Source organism: Ptychodera flava, chromosome 8 (assembly GCF_041260155.1).
Source record: "Ptychodera flava strain L36383 chromosome 8, AS_Pfla_20210202, whole genome shotgun sequence".
Taxonomy (NCBI): domain Eukaryota; kingdom Metazoa; phylum Hemichordata; class Enteropneusta; family Ptychoderidae; genus Ptychodera; species Ptychodera flava.
Window position 1 is genome coordinate 26,213,231 of NC_091935.1, and position 18,243 is coordinate 26,231,473.

Below are 18,243 nucleotides of genomic sequence, written 5' to 3' on the forward strand. Positions count from 1 at the left end.
AGATACTGTTTCATTGAAATCGAAAGAGCTGGTATTTCAAAAGATTTCTTACTTACCCTGAGTGGATGTCACCCATTTCTTTCAGGTCTTCTTCTTGTCTGACCTTTTTCCCTGTAAAATAGATAGTATGGCTGATCAGTCAATCACATCAGCCCACTAAAAGATAATTTTACCATCTACTCTCACCATCTCTATCAATTCTATGAAAATGGATAACATCACACTACAGCTGAGAGCAAAAGCTCCTGCAGCTATGTTATTTCAATAGAGTGGACAGTTCACTGTTCTTAGTTGATGGGTTTCAGATAAGTATATTCCTATTCATCACGAGTGCTGATAGCCTCACAGCCTCTCTGGCTATACATGTGACAGCTCCGTGAGACTGACTGCTCAGTACCCTGCAGCGTACTATTGTGACATGATTGTCACGTAAGACAGACCAATCTTGAAATAAGGTCTAGAGAGAAAAGTATGAAAAATTTACTTACATTCTGCATCGGCTTTCCTCATTCTTTCCTCTTCATCTGTTAGATATGTAGTTAAATTTCGTAGCACCTGAAATGTACCAAATGAAAATACAGAATTACATTAAATTATGCATATAAAAGTGCTATTGTTATACTGCCAGGCAGTAAACACCATACCATCCACGGTATATGTATATTCTTTGACAATGCTCTCATCCATTTGACTGTTTTATCCCTTTTTCCTACCCCATTTTTGTGCAACACTAATGTTTTATGACAAAAGTTGGACCTTGTAGGAGATACTGGTGAAAAGGGTTAACTAGATGTAATACACATGATTGGGTAAGTCATTGGTGTATTGTTAGAATGCATCTTACAGATAGATATTGTTTCCTCAAGGGAAGTTTGTGCAGAAGTTTAAAACTTTCTGTTTCGAGGCACACATTACCTGAAGACTTGCCTCGATTTACACAAACAATATCATATATAACATGTGAAATTGCGATGTATTACCAACCTATACATACCTGAACTTTGAGTTTGACTGACGCGTCAGGATTGTCAAGAACGCCATTGTACAGCTCTTTCACCTTCCTGCCAAGCATTATTTCTGAGTACGTGATGCAGAAGAAACCAAGGCCTTGCAAAGCTTTGAGCTGGATTTCCTCATCTTCATAGTGCACAAAATAGAGTAAGACTTCCAGCACTCTGTCCTTGACAGATACCTAAAGACAGATGATGGACTTTGTTGATAAATTGTATCCACAGATTACATGTCTGCCTGTCAGCATTTAGCATTTCCATTGTCATTACATCACATGGTCTGATCAAACCATTATCAGAAGGACGGTTGACAGAGTATTTAGAGAAATACTGTTGGAGACTGAAGAAGTAAAGTTGTTCTTATTGGCAGCTTTTTTGATGCAACAACAAAATGAAGTGCATTTTTAACTTCAACTATGTGTTAAAATCATATCGCAGTTAGTGTCAAAACGCTGTAAAGGCCAGCGCTTTCAGCTTGGTAGACAAGCTGTTAGCTCATCAGCACATATTACTGGTGCAGTACTTTGTCACCCATTTCTCTATCAAGTGTTAATAACACATAAACCACTCTCAGCATGTTTCCAGACACTGTACCATACAATTGACTTCTTACTACAAAACTGGTATAATGTTGAAAGGTGTGACTTCTTCCCTTTATGTAAGTTTCATGGCAGTGAAACCTTGACATGGCTTAATCAAGGTCTTTCAAATAAGTAACATTAAACACTCAAAAAATATGGACTTTTGGAAGGCAGCAATGATTGTGGATTAGTTTCAACATATTACAATTCTTGAGTGTGACTCTTTTTTCATTTGAATGCTTTCTTGGTGACAGTAAAAGAGGGGTGACAGGAGTTGTTACTCTATGCGGCTCTCAAACTTGTCCCTTAAAAAATTCAAATGTTGCGTCAGTCCTACCATTTCCTGTGTCAAAGTCAGACCTTTACAAAGGGTGATAGGAATGAAAACGTTGCCCCTTACCTTACTAGAAGCCTTAATGTCCTTCTCAAAGTTGAAATGGCGACAGAACAAACCCACTGTAAATAGTGACCTGCACAATGATGGTTTATTTGTAGCCAAGGTTGAGCTACCAGGGTTTTGAGTTAGTTCATTTTTGATCTTCGAGAGGACACCTGTGAAAGAAACATAGTCTTGAAGTTACAACACAGTTGTTTTGGTCAGTGTCTCTGCAATTGTGAAAGGGTTTCCCTTGGTATGAGGATGCATAAGATAGTTGCCAGGGTATGCAAACCATTTTTATATGCATGTAATGATCTCCCAAACTCAATGTCTGATCATAAATTATTCTTACAACACAGTTGATTCTCATCAATCATATGAATCTACGACTTTGTATTGCAAAAGTACGTTGCAGTTGTTTGTACCCTGAAACAACATTAGACTCCTTCAATATTACTCAACTTCTGACAGTCAAAAATATACACATACGGCTACAATGAGTATGCAAAGTTAACGATGCTACGTTTCATAAACATGATGAACACAACACATGACAATATTTGATACACAAGTAATGCAAAATCTGTTGGCAATTTTTGCCATTTACTTGCATCATACGAAGATAAAACATCCGTGACAAACTGCAGGTGTCAAATATGATTGGTAATGACTTAAAATGCAAGGTATGAGAGATACACTTACCAAAGAATTTCTGAAAACAGTCTTTCACAAGTTTATAATTGTGAGTGACATTATTGACTACTGATGCCAGACAGCTGACACAACTCTGCAGCACCTAGAAACAAATATCAAATGGGCAGATATTAGATATGGAGTATCACAGATACTTATGGAAAAGCATTGATGTGTAAGCCGTGATTAGATATAGAATATCTTAAGAAAAATTTGTGAGAAAGGATAAATATTTCAGAATGGATTGAAGTCATGACAATCCTTCAGCGATACATTTCTTCCGCTGGGTATGACTTAAAGTTGGATTCTTAAAATAACAAAATTTACGGATGATAATGATAGTTGACGCAACAAAGATATTGTCTTACCAGCTGCCCATGCTTGATAATTAGCTTCATGAGATCCTCTTCCAGTGTAGCAAGAAAGACTTCACTGGGATGGTCCATCAACGGTACTACCAACTCAAGTGTCTTAGCCACATTGAACAACAGCATATAATCTCCTTGTGTCTGTAAGTTGTAAACGATCAAATCATTGGCAAAATTGGAAGCACAGTTAAAAAGAAACTTGAAACAACATATTTTCCCAGATTTACATAAGCCAACGTCTCTCACAGTATGTGATTGTAAAAATTGATGTGCATGAAAGATTCAAACACCTTGGTGGAAGCTATTTTCAGTTGAGTAAAAATTGCTGGATAAAGTTTTTGTACCGATCATCAGTAACATTTTGAGTTGCTAAGGTAAGGGATACAGTACATATGGTAGCTAGAAGCCTTCTCGGGAAATTCTTATAGTTTATATCCAAAATTTTGTGTCTACAGATCTTCACTTGCATTCTATACTGAAGGTATGTAATCAGGGTTCATACACTTCAAGTAAATCAAAATTCCAGGACTTTCCAGGAGTTTTTTTGCCATTTTCCAGGAGTTTTTGTGGTTGAAAAATGCCATTTTCCAGGAGTGTTTGCACGATAAAGCTTGCAATTTTAATAAGCATCATACACTAATTTTTTCTAAAGTTTTCATTTTCCACAAAACTTCAGCCCATAAGACATCATTTTGCTGACAAATGCAGTCAATGACGAGTTGACAGGTTTTGATGGTACATGGTGACGACATCTTGAATAACATCACTGACAACTGAGACAGTTGTGAGTGTGGTGTCAGGAAAGATAAACTCGGGGAAGGCTTAGAATTAGTCGATGACTTTACATTTGATGAAGATCGGGCAAAGAAATCATTAATTTGTGATTTACTTGCTCCTGTTTTTTTCCTACCAGAGCTCGATGTTTTGCTCCTTTACCATGGCTTTTCATAGCCCCGCGTACAATGTTGTGTGTTCTCGGCGTTATGAAGCCTCCCACTACAGCCCTGCTAAGGTCCATAGACATGCGGTACCAATTTGGACCGCACACGAAAAACTATTTTTCTAACTACTTTCGGCTGAAATCAACTCGATTCCAATCTACCGTATGCCTACCCGAATAACTCAACCGCTCACAGACTGTAAAAGAACTGTTCGCATGACGTCCAAAACCATTAGTTTGCTGGCGATGCACCGTCAAGGGCCCAAAGGCCAGCGATATCTCGCATGAAGGTACCGAATGGCGAGCCACGGGAACACGGAGCATCATACGCAGGGCTAGGCTTTTCGATACAACGAAAGTCTTTTCACAAAGTTTGCATCTTGCCGCGAATATATCTTGTGCCCGCTCCAGCCATCCTTTGTACTCGGGCTGTTTCAACCAATGATCGCTGAATAAACACTTTCCAGGAGGCATTACTGTGACTGATGACCCGAACAAACTTAAAATTTCAACACGGTCCCTCCACAAGCAACTCATGCCTACTTCGATGTCACGGTACGTGCGTGCAAAACCATGGATAATCGAATACACAACATGGTCTCGCCCACGCTATTGCAAGGGTACCCCTTTACGACATTATAAGAAACACTACTACGCTTTCCAAATTTTGTCTCAGGGGGGCTCCCCACCTGTCGCAAAACAACTTTTCGCATTTTACGATTTTGACGTTCGACAATTATACTGTTTGACATTCGCCTTTACGATCTGGCCGTTCTCAACCGTGTGCGATCGTAACTAGCGATTTTCCAGGAGTTTCCAGGAGTAAATTTTGATTTTCCAGGAGTTTCCAGGACTTTCCAGGAGTGGTTTTAAATTCCAGGACTTTCCAGGACTTTCCAGGAGCGTACGAACCCTGGTAATATTTGCCTGTTTTTGAGGTATTTAATGTTGGAATAAGAAAACATTTCCAGGTTTGCAAAGCAGCTCTACGACTGAGAAATTCAAGCCAGGCTAACAATCCTAAGTTGACATTCAAGGTGGTTGTCTGACAGCTTCTAGATATAACTCATGAAGAAGTTGGTAAATCAGATGAGTACTTACACTGCACTTGGTACTGAGGTAGGGTTGGAGAGTTGTGGCATGGGACACCAAAAGCTCTGGCCTCACTTTCACAAACAAATACAATGTCTGCATGCACGATACCAATCTATGGCTGCTGGTTGGTTTGCCTTCAGCAGAAAGCTCTGTACAATGGCGGGGAGAAAAAACAGAAACATAAAGGAATATCCGAAAGAAATGTTACAGCTTGTGACTATGCATTAGAAAATGTAATTAACTGGAGTAATTTTGAATGTTTGATGATGAAATAAACACCTGAAATACTGTCAATTTTTTGCAAGCCAGCATATTCAAAACAAACAGGATTTACATTTTCAACCCATTTTTTTTACTTAAGTCCAGTCTCACCACCAAAGACAATGAAGAATGGCAAAACTATGATGAAGATGGATTAAGTTACTTGGAAAATATTTTAAATGATTTGATTTAGTTATATGCAATTTCACAACTTTTGTCCCCTCACTATTTTTGGATGACAGGAACCTCCCTGCAGTTGTGGTTTAAATCTGAAATAGGGCAAATAGCTTTACATGAAACTCCCGCGTGAGAGTAGTATTCATTAAGTTTCTTACCAGCTGCTTTTTCTTCCAAGCGCAGGACATTTTCTACAAGGCAGTCAACGATCTGTTCACATGCCTTGAAGACAGGTTTGTTGTAGTTGTCTTCCTCACCTCGAAGTAACTGCATTGAAAAATGTGAAATCAGGAAACGTTAAAAGTAGGAAGAGTGGAAAGTTTCTAGTGTCTTCACAAACCAAATGATGGTCAATTTTAATATTTACACCATCAAATCTTTCGGTTTGATTTTATTACTTATATTTACCTTGATTTTTTTAAAACCATTATCAGTAAGTTTGGTGATGGGAGACTAGCACATAGGTGTGGTTGTTTAATAACATGGTTTTTTTTTGTCTGAAATGGAAGACACATTTTTTCAGTTCTAGCAGAAATACTAAAAAATTTATTTCCTAGCTTTGACACTTTTCAACCATCAAAAGAGTGACTTTGATGTTTCACAAAACAACTGAATTTTGCCACTGAGGTAGTCTCCCATTTCCGTCACTGCCTTCATTAGAATAATTATGTCTTTCAGATTTTGTTATCAAACCACACCAAAGAATTTTCCTATCAACAAAACACAGAAACTTTCAATCCAGTCACCACCTCTGCATACTTTTTGGCATTGTAACAAGACATATTTTGTAAATAAATTTCAAGGAATGAAAATCCAGAATCTGAAAAATTCTTGCCTGTTATAGTCATACTAAAACTATGTAAACCCATAGAAAATTCAGAAAGAATGTGAGAATAGCCAGTGGTGACGGAATTTTCAGTATCTGCTCTTGAAAAACCATAAAAACAATCCCCTCTCCCAATATCCTGCACAGCCTTATCCCTTTGATTGGACAGTACAATACATTATCGAAATTACAAATTTGATGATACTGATGGCAATTTTTGTTTCAGTTTCATTGTTATTATTATCATGGAGAGGAAAAACATGATCACATGAAGCAAAGCAAACAAAAGAAATAAACCCTGCACGCTAGGCAGGGCACTTCACATTAAATAACTCCTTAACAGTACAAAAGCTGTAACTTTTGATAGTTATTTTCATGATTTTATTTTGCAAACAATGCTTTTCTTATCGTTGAAGTATGCTGAAATACAGAGTATTGGTTTTGCAAACACAACACATTGTGTGTAATATGCAATGTTGTTGTTCACAATTCATTTTAGTCTTGACTGGAATTCAGTATCCAACGCAACACACATTTAGGTTGTGTTGACAAGCCGGAAACTGCACATTTGGATATGTTTTTGAGGGTAAAAGTGGAAACTTTCAAACAGAAAAAACCTGCAAAATATATCAAAAGTTACAACTAATTGATTTCTAAGGGTGAAAAACTATCAATTGATAGAAAGTGTCCTTGCTAGAATACAACATGCAAGTCAATATTGGCTAGCAGTTCTGTTCGTTTACTTGAAACTTGAACAGTAAATGTTAAATTGATTTGCACTGAAGCTTTGCATTGGATAAAATTCTCACGCTGAACACCTGTGTACTGCTAGTCTCAACATAAATTTTCAGTGCTTATGACACAAAATTTTGTTTCTTCACAAACATAAACGCTTTACAATATGAAGGAAATACTCTGTGATACATCCAGGCACCCAGAACATCATTTCACAGACCACACTGGCGAAACCCAGAACCATTAGACTTTTGGTTGCACGCCTTCTGACAGCTGTGAAATTTTGTTTTGTTCCAAAAGAATACTTTGTGCAACAGTCATCATGAAATACTTTACGGCAGAAAAAAATTGCTAGGATTGGTTGGTGTGTGGGACAGTGTGGTCCTGTAACTTTAGGTTGACAATGAGACTGCTTTGGGATATGTGGTAACAGATTGCCGCACTGCTGTGTACACTCCGGCTTCACTTACTGGGAAGCATCAACTTTTGAATTGAACTATAGAAAATGCATTGTGAAGGAATACAATAAAATGATATGTTTGCTTTCATGAGAAAGCATTCAACGTACCAACTTAATAATCAAAGCAATATTACTAGTGGATATTGCAGATAAAATGTATAGCGATACTTAGTACAATAAAATAACCCTGTAATAAAACACAAAATACTCTTAGCCATTTGCAGGGCTTGCACTTGCCTTCCTGTGAGCTGCTTCTGTGCGACTCGTTCCTTCATGAGGACCGGAGTCTGATTTAGAACCATCTGGCAACATTAAGGACTGCAATAAATTTAGCATGGGTTGGGTTATCTGTCAGCTGTACTGTGCTGGTTCAGTCATCTCTTAGTTATTTCCTTGTAAGATTTGATACATGTTTTTTGCAACTTAATATTCTAGATTTACTTCGATGAAATCAGTGCTTTATTTGCTGGTTACTGCTTCAAAATATGTCATACACAAGGTAAGTGTTAGACAATTTTTAAACCAAATTCAAACGTTAGTGAGATACACAACTCATCTAACTTTTACGATAATAGTTTATGATTCTTAAATGCTGAGATGGAAAATGACAGAAGACTTGATGAGGAAGGAAGTTTGAGCTGACAGTGTTTTGATAAAATGGAGAAGTTGAAGAAGGCTTTTACTTTAATAATGTTAGTATAACTTCTTTAATACACCACGTCCACAAAGAGTGTTAAATGTTAGCCAGATAAAAAGAATTCTAGGATTGTATTTTTACAAACCCCGAATGTTCAATGTGCATGCCTAAAATTGGTACCTTATTCATCACATCCTTGCAAACTCTCATTTGACCTGTTCGACCCCTTATTCCCAGTAAACATATCCACACTCACCAATGACATGACAACAATGGGTTTTAGCCAAAACATGGTGGTGAAAGCGTTTAACTTTTAAACCAACATATTGGAAAGAGTGCAGAGCTTTCTTTTGTGATGACATGGCAATGCTGCATATTCAGAGCTTGGAACTTGACGCTGAGTGTTTGCAAGGCATTTCAAGAGAAATGAAGTGTGATTGTATAAATAAACCTTTGGTATGCAAATTGAACACATCTTTTAAATATTGACTGATAAATGCAAGCCCTGCACAGAGTGAAAGTGAGAATGACATGACGTGCAGAAAGAACAGGTGACTTTTCTTACTTTAATGATTTTACAATACTTACATTACACAGCAGCTGTTCAAACCATTCATAGCCGGTGTCTTTGCAAGCTGTTACAACATCCGTGATGTGGTGTACTCTCTGGATGAGCCTGGCTGAGTCAGACCCTCGCACCGGAGTAAACCACATCTTCTGGAATGTTTCATTCACCAGTTTCTGCAAAGTGAACGATCAAACGTAAATCAGAGAGATGACAACATGTATGTACAGAAAGACAAGGTTTGTGCTATCACTGAAATTAGCGTCTTTGCTATTATGATGTCTGAAATCGACATATACAGCTCGACGAACTTAAGTCAAGGTAACCTTATTTAAAGGTATACAGTCACCTGTAATCTAAATATGCCCATATATGGTCAAAGGGACGTTCCTTGGTATTCAAAACGGCGTTCCTTGGTATTCAAAATGTCAATGTGAGGGTGCTGTTTTTAAAAAGCCGCCAACCACTTAAAATCTGTGATTGGTTAGATTTTCTCTTTCCATGGTAACTGTGGCAAAATTGGAACAGGTGACAGTATACCTTTAATAGTCTTTCTTCAATGTAAGATTACTGTCATCTCACTTATCTTGTTTGTCCTGACAAAGCTTTCTTGACTGACTTATGAATTCAAGCCTTTACTGACCTTAATGCCTTCTTCATCATTGACTCTGCGGATCATTTTGACACACATTTCCGGCACCTTGGGAAAGTCCGGATGTTCAATGCAAATATCCCGGAGTATTTTGATGACACGTTTTCGGACACTTATACCAGTATCCTGAAAGGCAAAATACAACAAAAATTTGAAAAGACTATTTGAAGATTTGCATGCAGTGGACAGCTTCTGTCATAGTTTGTTTGAACAAGTGATGTTGTAACTTCTTAACAGCAATATGACAGTAAACTTGTGTTAAAAAGAAAGAAGTTGCACTTGATCCAATCTTACATCAAACATATAAAACAATACAAAAAATTGTTCTGTATCAGTTCCATATTACTTTTGAGGAGTAAGTTCATAATGTGGGGTGTTTCTTAAATAATAGAATGCCCTCAATGGCTAAACATCCACTGCTGAAACAGACATTCTCTTTGATGCAAACAAAATAGATGTATTTCTGTAAGTGAAACTTCTAAGTAGGATCTAAGAAACTCTTACAGACTATTTTCAATTTTTAGAAGTAATGTACAAACTACACCGTAGTGAACAAGTATTGATATGTGATTTAAGCATATTGTCATCAAGTCATTTTCTACAATGCAGCGTTTATTTTTTCAGATTCTCTCAATCAATCACTTTCATGTAAGTTTTAAAGATTAAGGGTTGTACCAGACTCAAACAGAGAAATAGTTGGTGTATATAGTTGTTTTCACTTGACAAACTCGAAGAGGATTCACATTATACACAGCAATGTTTCAAAGACTCACCAGTATCCTTTCTATCAACATGTCATAATACTGTGGAATAAGTTCAGGTTTCTTGAGGACAAATCTGCCCACCAGTTCTACTGCTGCTTCTCTGACACTGGTTGAGTGATCCATAAATCTGCCATGGACACCCTTCTCCATGTCAGGCTGTGAAGACACATGAAATAGACATTTAAACATTTTGTGCAACATGAGCTAGCTGATATACTACAACAACTTTTCCAATTGTTTCTGTCAAACTGTTGAAGTTTCACCACAAAATAAATTAAAGAAATCTGAGAAGAAATTTGCATGCTTTGGGAATTTTCAAATTTTCTGGACATAACGACTTTCATTCAAATTAGAGAGTATCTGTAGAAGGAGCCAGAAGTATATGATGAATCACTAGGTATTTAATAAATGTAAATTTCAGTACAATATATAGGTAATTTCCTGATAAATGTAATGATATTGAACATTCCATACATCTGTTGGCTAAAAAAGATAAATTTAAAACCATGTCACAGTATGTATGGACATCTTCAGATCTAGTATCTTGAAGTGTTGGCTTTATTCTGAAAGTGGGAGAACTGTCAACCTGCTTGGTGTACTTACTCTGGCAAGCATACTTGGATCAGCTTCTACTACTTGTGTCAAACACCGTACTGCCCTTGTTCTTACTGCTACTGCTTGTTCACTCAGCACTCGCAGGATCTGAAAGGAACGCAGGGAAGCTTGTCTTTAGTTCTTTTAAGGTAGTGACTCAGGTTCGCCGGTCAATTTTAGCGATTTTGTGATTATTTCACATTCTGAACCCCTGAAATAAGATCTTTCTATTAGAGAAAACTGTGAGGTAACATTATACTACGAAATGTCTGAAATTTTAGTGAAAGCACGGCCTTCTAACCACTGCGCGAGTTATTATTTTCTTTTAGTTTTAACGGTCCGGATTACTGTCAGCATTATCGTTATACCTTGAAGGAGATTATGTAAATTTTTACTCACTATGTTGCGCATGCGCGTACGTCTTCATAAGAGACGCAATTCCAACATGGTTGACGACTGCCGGCAGTATAAGCGGTGTAGAAAACGTAATCGAGGCCAAAGAGACTCTATTTAATCTTCACGGGAAAATATGGTTCTAAAACAACAGCTATATTTTGGACTTAGTTTTTAAATTGTCGATCAGACACTGTTATGTCGGTCTAGAGCACAGCAACGTACGCGAAATGTCGCTTCACGATCGGTGCCTGTCTATTTCTATCTGTGGTCAAGAGAGTGTCGCTGGGTGTCGCGACACGTCGCCGTTTCAGTTTTACAATCAGTGAATCCGTCGAGTATCGCCTCAGTCGTTTATTTTAAGTCATGAAGAATCACTTTTACGTGTAACTGAAGTTGATTTTGGTTTCATACCCGGGACCATAATAGTACATGTCACAGTCAAAAGCGAAATAGCGCACGAAAAGCCCGGTATCATTCCTGATGGTGAGCAAAAAGACTGCAGCAGATCACATGTGAAAACTACAAAAACAAGTGCGACTTACTCGCATTGAACTTCTCAACGACAGAATTTTTTAGAGCATCGAGAGTTGGTCGTCTCATCTTCGAAAGCAAGCAAGCAACTGACGTCCTGTACGGTACTATAGTCACAAAAATCGGCGCTAAAATGAACTTGACAACCATTTCACATTTGGTAGGGCCTACGTGCATAAATTACAGGCTATGAGACCGGAAGTCGAGCGCTTGCGAGCAAGCGAACGCGCGTCGTCGGCAGAACGCAGACCTGTAAACCATTCCGGCTGTATTTTTTAAAACTTTTCTAGTCTTGTAACCAGACTCTAACTGTTACCAAACAGTGCACAGTTAATATAATAATTAGCTAGATACGTATTTGACAAACAGATTATGCCCTGAATGATCTTTCTAGTGTTTATCGTGTAAACAGTACCCACCGCTTACGCTGTAAAGCCTCACGTTTCTATGCACAATTTTCATCATTTTTAGGCGAACTAGTGTTCAGGACTTGTCAGAAATTCTCCAATCTGATGCCCAATATTTAACCTAGACCCAGATTGAATGAATCTTTTTTAAACGCGCAAAAATCTGACTTTTTCGGCGATTTTGTGTGAAAAATGGGACGTTTACACAAGTCGTCGATTTTCTCAGTTCCGATTTTTGCTATGTATGCGCACCTTCAAATGAGTGTAAGTCGGCGACGCGTGGGCGGATTTCCCCAATTCTTCGCATGCTAACACTTCATGATTAGACCTGAAAAACCGTGTTTCAGATTTTTGATAAACCCCCCTGAAGGGACGATAACTTGACAAACGTGAACAAAAGCCGTTAATTTATGCAAAAATCCAACAGTTTACACTTCGAAGGCCCACTGCGCAGAAACAAAAGCGAATTTCAAAAATCCAAAACACGGTTTTTCCCCCAGTATATTCAGCTGTCTAGTGCCGTTAACAGATCACTTAGTGGTGCTGCCAATTCTTACTTATACTTTTTTAAGTGAAAAAACTCAAAATCACACGTTTTTGACTTAAACAAACATACGAATGCATGTTTTGACAACTAAACAAAATTTTTACCTTCTTCAAATATAGACCTAACAGAAAATGTACCACATGTTGGGTGTGAGACCCCGTTTTTTATGTGAAACTTTTTGATTGAAAATATGTGTCAACGAACCAGAGTCACTACCTTAATAAGGTGAGGTATACAAGATGAAGAATTTGATTGTATAAATGCGCCTTTCTTTCTTTTCTCAGGGCATGGTAGATTAACTTGCAAGCAGCTGGAATATTAAAGATGCATTTCTACCCTGTTACATGTGACACATGCACTGGAGCTGGAACAAGTTTCAAAGACAGCAACCTTTGTTTGGCTGCTATTTGTTGCCAAGTCAATACAACTCTTTGCTGACAGATGTCACCTTCCATTCACATATTCTACAAAAGCACTGAACAGTGCTTCAGAGCTACCTTCTACATGGAGTAACTTTCCATTCTGACATTAAAGGAGACACTAATTTTGATAGATAGAACTTTACTCACCTGACTGAGATAAATATCAAAACTCTGTGAAAACGGTCGATTTGATGTCAGGTACCTGGCTACTAAAGCAGCATTCTCATACGAGAGCTTACATTGTGATTGTCTGAAAAAAGACGAATATACAGAACTATCAACTATCAACTGCTTTGTGAAAAATGTTGTGCACATCAATGATGTAAAAATTTGCAATGACACAAGGCCTGACAGAGATGATTATAATTCTAAATTTCATACTTTCATTTCTCTCTTTTTTTTTCTACAAAAGGTTCAAACTTACAGGTGAATTGAACAGTTGTATGGTAACTTCATTAAGACATAATTACCTGGCGGAGGTGAGAGAAGTTAACAGAACTATAGATAGGGCCCATACACTCAAAGTCATTAAAAACTTGCAAGACTTTCAAGGACTTTTTAGCGATTTTCAAGGACTTTTTGAGGCCCAATATACAATATTCCAGATATCGTTTTTACAAATATTAAATCTATATATCATTTTTATGATATCACAACTGATTATCTTGTCATTTTTGAAAATTGTTATTGCATTATATTTGTTCAAGGAATTTCCAGGACTCAATTTCATTTCCAAGGACTTTTCCAGGACTTTCCAGAAGTCTTTCAAATTCAAGGAATTGAAGGTCTTTCCAGGAGCGTACAGACCCTGTAACGATGAAATCACAAGACTGAACAGCATACATGTACAGTAGACTTTTGTGACAGATAACCAAAATTACCTTATTGAACCAAATGGTCCATTTCTGCATTTGATCATGGATATAAGGAAGAGTTTCCTTTGTTCTGCTGCCTGAAGCAATTCTGTCGTGTCCTCATTGGTTTCTTGTGCTTTTATTGTCTTCTCCACTTCCGATGATGAATCTCTGAACCACTGTGCTATGTAAAATTGTCTTGCGAACTGTTCACAAATGAAACGAAGTTTCAATATCATCGTGTCAATTGAAATTCAAAAGAATATAACTTTTACTAACTGAAAAATGTGCCGTTCAGAAAAAGTAAATCTTTTTGATGAAAATCTTCAGAAATGCTTGACCAATTTGCAGAGTGAACATCACGAGAGAGGAGTACTCATATCAGATGACATTACTGCGCAATTCTTTGCTTCAATTTTTGTGGAAATCTGTAGACTCCTCTTCCTATGTCCATTCATTTCAAACATTCACATACACACAGCATTGCATATACAACAGTATACAACAGAAATTTTTTGTTAACATTGAAAATGAAATTTCGCTGCACAAAACATTTATTTTGTCAGAAAGAAAATGATAACACTTTGACAGAAATTCGGTTATGCATCTCCTTACCAGTAAAGCTGGGTCATTTTTCCCATGGAGAGCCAAGTAATGTAACATTGCACGTTGTAGACTTTGAACTTTATCTGACTTCTTCTTCTGCTTCCGTGATCCTGAATCGTCGGAGTTGTCATCGTTTTCATCATCAGACTCTTGACCAGTTAAAGCATTTGACTGTTTTGGTACAGAGACAATGGCCAAAAATATAGAATTGTAAGACGTTTTCAAACAGCTCCACACAAAACTTGAAGGTGACCGATTTTTTCTCTCTCCCCTCTACCGCCCTCTAAATCTCTCATCTCTTCCTCTGTCTCCCGATCTCTATGAAAGTTGCTTCTTAAAAATTACTTCTAAAAAGTTTGTACTTCAAATTTTGTGGTGCGTATTCCTGTGACTTCAAAACAAACAAAATATTTACATATGGCAAAACCAGGTTTAGCAATGTCACCACCATGGTTTGGTCTTGACCCTTTGTTATCCGTTATGATTGTGAACCTGTTTACAGGGAATTGCGGCGTGAGCACACCAGAAAAGACTGAAAGAGATTACTCACATCATCAACGATGGCATCTATTGTACTCTCATCTAACTGACTTGACACTGCATCTCTTCGAAGTCTGCTTGCTACTTGCCCAAGGTAATCCAGTGAAGACACCCTCATTGTCATATCATTGGACCGATTACTGAAGTGGTGTACCTAAAGAGACAAGATGGGGATCAAAATGTCAAACTTAATGAGATAGAAAATAATGTAACTTATGAAAGACAAGGGTAGTGTAAACTATGCAAAGACAACAAAACTTCATCAAACACATGCATTTATGCATTCACAAAGTTGTGAATGCATAAACTCGTGCTGTTAAATGCAAGTTCACGGATCAAAAGTCAATATTGCAACGAAAAAACTTTAAAAGCTATACAAAAGACAGCCAAGGAACTTTAAACCATCTGACCACCACTTTGGGCATATTTAGGAAATTCAAACTCAAACACTTGCTGATACAACAGAGACAGCGAAAGAAATGTAACCTTTTCCAGAAAACTTCAGTTTGTTGAATTTAAATGATGTGCAAAAGTAAAACACTATCAACTGGTTATGTGTAATCCAAAAGTGAGTGCAAATGCTACTTACAAGCAGCCTTCCCAGTAAACTGAGGAGGACTTCTGCAGCAGGCCATTCTGGTTTGTTGACAGTGGATAAGAGATCTTGAACAAAATTTTCAAATAATGGACGGTAGTCTTCTTCATCTTTACTCACACATCTGAAGTTAACAAAGAAAGTGTCTGTTTGAGCACAAAGGTGATAACAGGGATTACCCTGGCTCAAGAACGGCATGAGATAAAATCGCACATGAAAAAAAACAGTGGGAGAATTTCAAAGTCTGTGGGAACCGGACCTAACTTTCCCTGATTTTCTGCATATTGGTTAATTTGCATAACAATACACTCAGTTAGACAGTTTTCAGAAGACCTCAGATTTCAGACATTTAATGACATGCTGTTCGTTACACTCACTTCGCTCCGTTTTGATAGCATTTTACAAGTCATGCTACAGCATATTAAGTCAGGTGACGCTGCCGTCCTGTTTTGGATTTTTTTTTTGGTAGAAGCTATTTCGGGCGCTACAAACTTGGTGAAGTTAGCCACACCGTACGATACGAGGTGTCGAACGCAACACACAGGGACAGCCCGTGTCCGATATCTAAGCGCTATACACGTTGAAATATAGTTGCGCCGTCCATGGATTAAACGTAACTAATTATCACGAAATATTTCCATATAGTTTTCTAAACACGTCGAAATTGAAAATCTGGGTTCGAAGTTTCAAAATATCAATATTTAGCCCCTTATCACATTCAAAATAGGACGTCGGATTACTGCGATTGCAGTCCGATTACACGCAATCCACATGGGGGCAAAAATTTGGCAACTTTGACTCCCTAAATGCCACTTCTGTCGGTGTTAACAGTTTGAGGATAAACACAATAAAGTTTTGAAAGGTATAATAATAAGATTTCGTTGTGCTCGTCATTTATGAAACGGCTTTGGGCGAAATTCACTACCCTGTCCGAAAACTGTGACACTAGTGTAGTTGTAATCGGAGGCGATCGAATCCATACTTTCTAGTGCGGGGTAACGGAAGTACAGTAGTCCAGAATAGTGCATTTTCATTTTTCCTTCGCACTACCACTCGTGCTGGACACGAATATTCCTTCGAAAGCGCTATTTTGAGCGACGACAACACACTGTACATCAGCAATGAACACTTGCTGTATCGACTCCAATGATTTGTCAATGAACGCAAAACTTCCTGTTGGAAACCAATCACAAATGCTGTTTGAAACGGGTAACTCTGCAACAGCTTTTTTTAGCGTAATTATAGCGCTCTCTACGGCGACACAATGAGTAGTTCTGTACTGAAAACCTGCCAAATATTACCGATGAATTGAGATCGCGTAAATGTATCACGTACGCGCCATTTGAATTATCGGCGTGACTTTTTGTCCCAATTGATTTTTCTGAATGCGATTTTTCTGATTTTTGAGCGTAAATATCGCGTTATCGCGCCCTAAAGTGATCCCTGTGATAAGATCAACATGGCTAGGGTTTTCAACTTATAATCATTTCACCTATTATAACACACTGCCCGACATGCCATAGTAGTGAATGTTTACAAAACTTTCACACCTTTCCATTCATTTTACGGAAGGAATGTGCCTTTCTCACAAGGGTCCACTATTTTTGCTCTCCATTCCCATCCCATTACCTACTGGATAAGCCCATGCACAAATGCCTTATGGTCATATGGTTTGGGATTCCAGTATCATACAAATACACTCGATATTTTCCACACTCACCAGTTGGAAAGCTGTCCATATAATGAATTTTGAAAAATCTTATGGATCATCATGACATGAGTTTTGAAGATTTCTCAAGTAATACTTTTGGCTGACATGGTTCTGCTTTGCGTATGATTTGTGATGACGGGGTACCAGAAAAGCTGCAATACCATACCATGTCAAGTAGGTGAAAATACATATAGATTTGACTCAATACTGCTTTTACTGACTTGGCAGATAGGTAAGTAACACTGTCTGGCGGGAACAGGGTTAAACAGAATCATGGCCTCATAAAGATAAAATTATTTTGAAGTACTTACTTTTTAAGGAAGACTGAAAGGAAATTCTGAGCAACTCTCAGGGCAGTTTCATAGAGATTTATTATGACGACACCTTTATCAAGATCTCCCTGCAAGTTCAACAAAATATAAAGTCAGTCTCAGTGAAAGAACAGTTCAGCACAAAAGCTGACAGGCGATAACTGGTTTATCCTCTGCATCTTTCTGAAGAACTCACCAACATATTTATGCTAACCTACAGAACATTGTAAAACATTGGTGCTTTTGCTTCTGTTGACAAAAGCTGTTTTGCAAGCATTGTAAAAGGAAACCTCTAAGTGATTTTGTCATTCATGATTAGCATTGGTTGTTTCTTAATGAGGGAGTATGATAATAGGAATTTCTTGCTTTGGTCAAAGAGTGCTATCGTATCTCACTTGCATATAGCCAGAAGACACTGCCTGTTCAGGGCACAGGTTTTTTAACCAGCTTTATCTCTAGACAAACTGGCTAACTGGGAGCTGTGGACAATTTTCAAAGGATAACAAAGAACTAAAATCCAACACACAGTCGATGTCAACAACCACTAATGCGAGAGCCAGGGATTGAGGACTGCCGCTTCAACTGA

The 18,243-nt window shown here is 37.9% G+C and overlaps 1 protein-coding gene across 1 annotated transcript in view; it reads right to left on the reverse strand.

The window, feature by feature from the left end:
- The window catches only part of LOC139138903 (nipped-B-like protein A), a 56,004-nt gene that overhangs the window by 6,909 nt on the left and 30,852 nt on the right, over nucleotides 1-18,243 (reverse strand). Inside the window, exons 19-37 of the mRNA XM_070707493.1 lie at nucleotides 17,658-17,746; nucleotides 15,630-15,759; nucleotides 15,051-15,194; nucleotides 14,510-14,671; nucleotides 13,922-14,100; nucleotides 13,188-13,290; nucleotides 10,747-10,845; nucleotides 10,153-10,299; nucleotides 9,371-9,505; nucleotides 8,751-8,903; nucleotides 7,763-7,843; nucleotides 5,663-5,771; nucleotides 5,073-5,215; nucleotides 3,032-3,172; nucleotides 2,673-2,766; nucleotides 1,992-2,143; nucleotides 995-1,192; nucleotides 489-555; nucleotides 57-111 (exon numbers count right to left, since the gene is read on the reverse strand). Of these exons, the coding sequence (XP_070563594.1) occupies nucleotides 57-111; nucleotides 489-555; nucleotides 995-1,192; nucleotides 1,992-2,143; nucleotides 2,673-2,766; nucleotides 3,032-3,172; nucleotides 5,073-5,215; nucleotides 5,663-5,771; nucleotides 7,763-7,843; nucleotides 8,751-8,903; nucleotides 9,371-9,505; nucleotides 10,153-10,299; nucleotides 10,747-10,845; nucleotides 13,188-13,290; nucleotides 13,922-14,100; nucleotides 14,510-14,671; nucleotides 15,051-15,194; nucleotides 15,630-15,759; nucleotides 17,658-17,746 (2,381 nt within the window). The remainder of the gene's footprint in view (nucleotides 1-56; nucleotides 112-488; nucleotides 556-994; nucleotides 1,193-1,991; nucleotides 2,144-2,672; nucleotides 2,767-3,031; nucleotides 3,173-5,072; nucleotides 5,216-5,662; nucleotides 5,772-7,762; nucleotides 7,844-8,750; nucleotides 8,904-9,370; nucleotides 9,506-10,152; nucleotides 10,300-10,746; nucleotides 10,846-13,187; nucleotides 13,291-13,921; nucleotides 14,101-14,509; nucleotides 14,672-15,050; nucleotides 15,195-15,629; nucleotides 15,760-17,657; nucleotides 17,747-18,243) is intronic.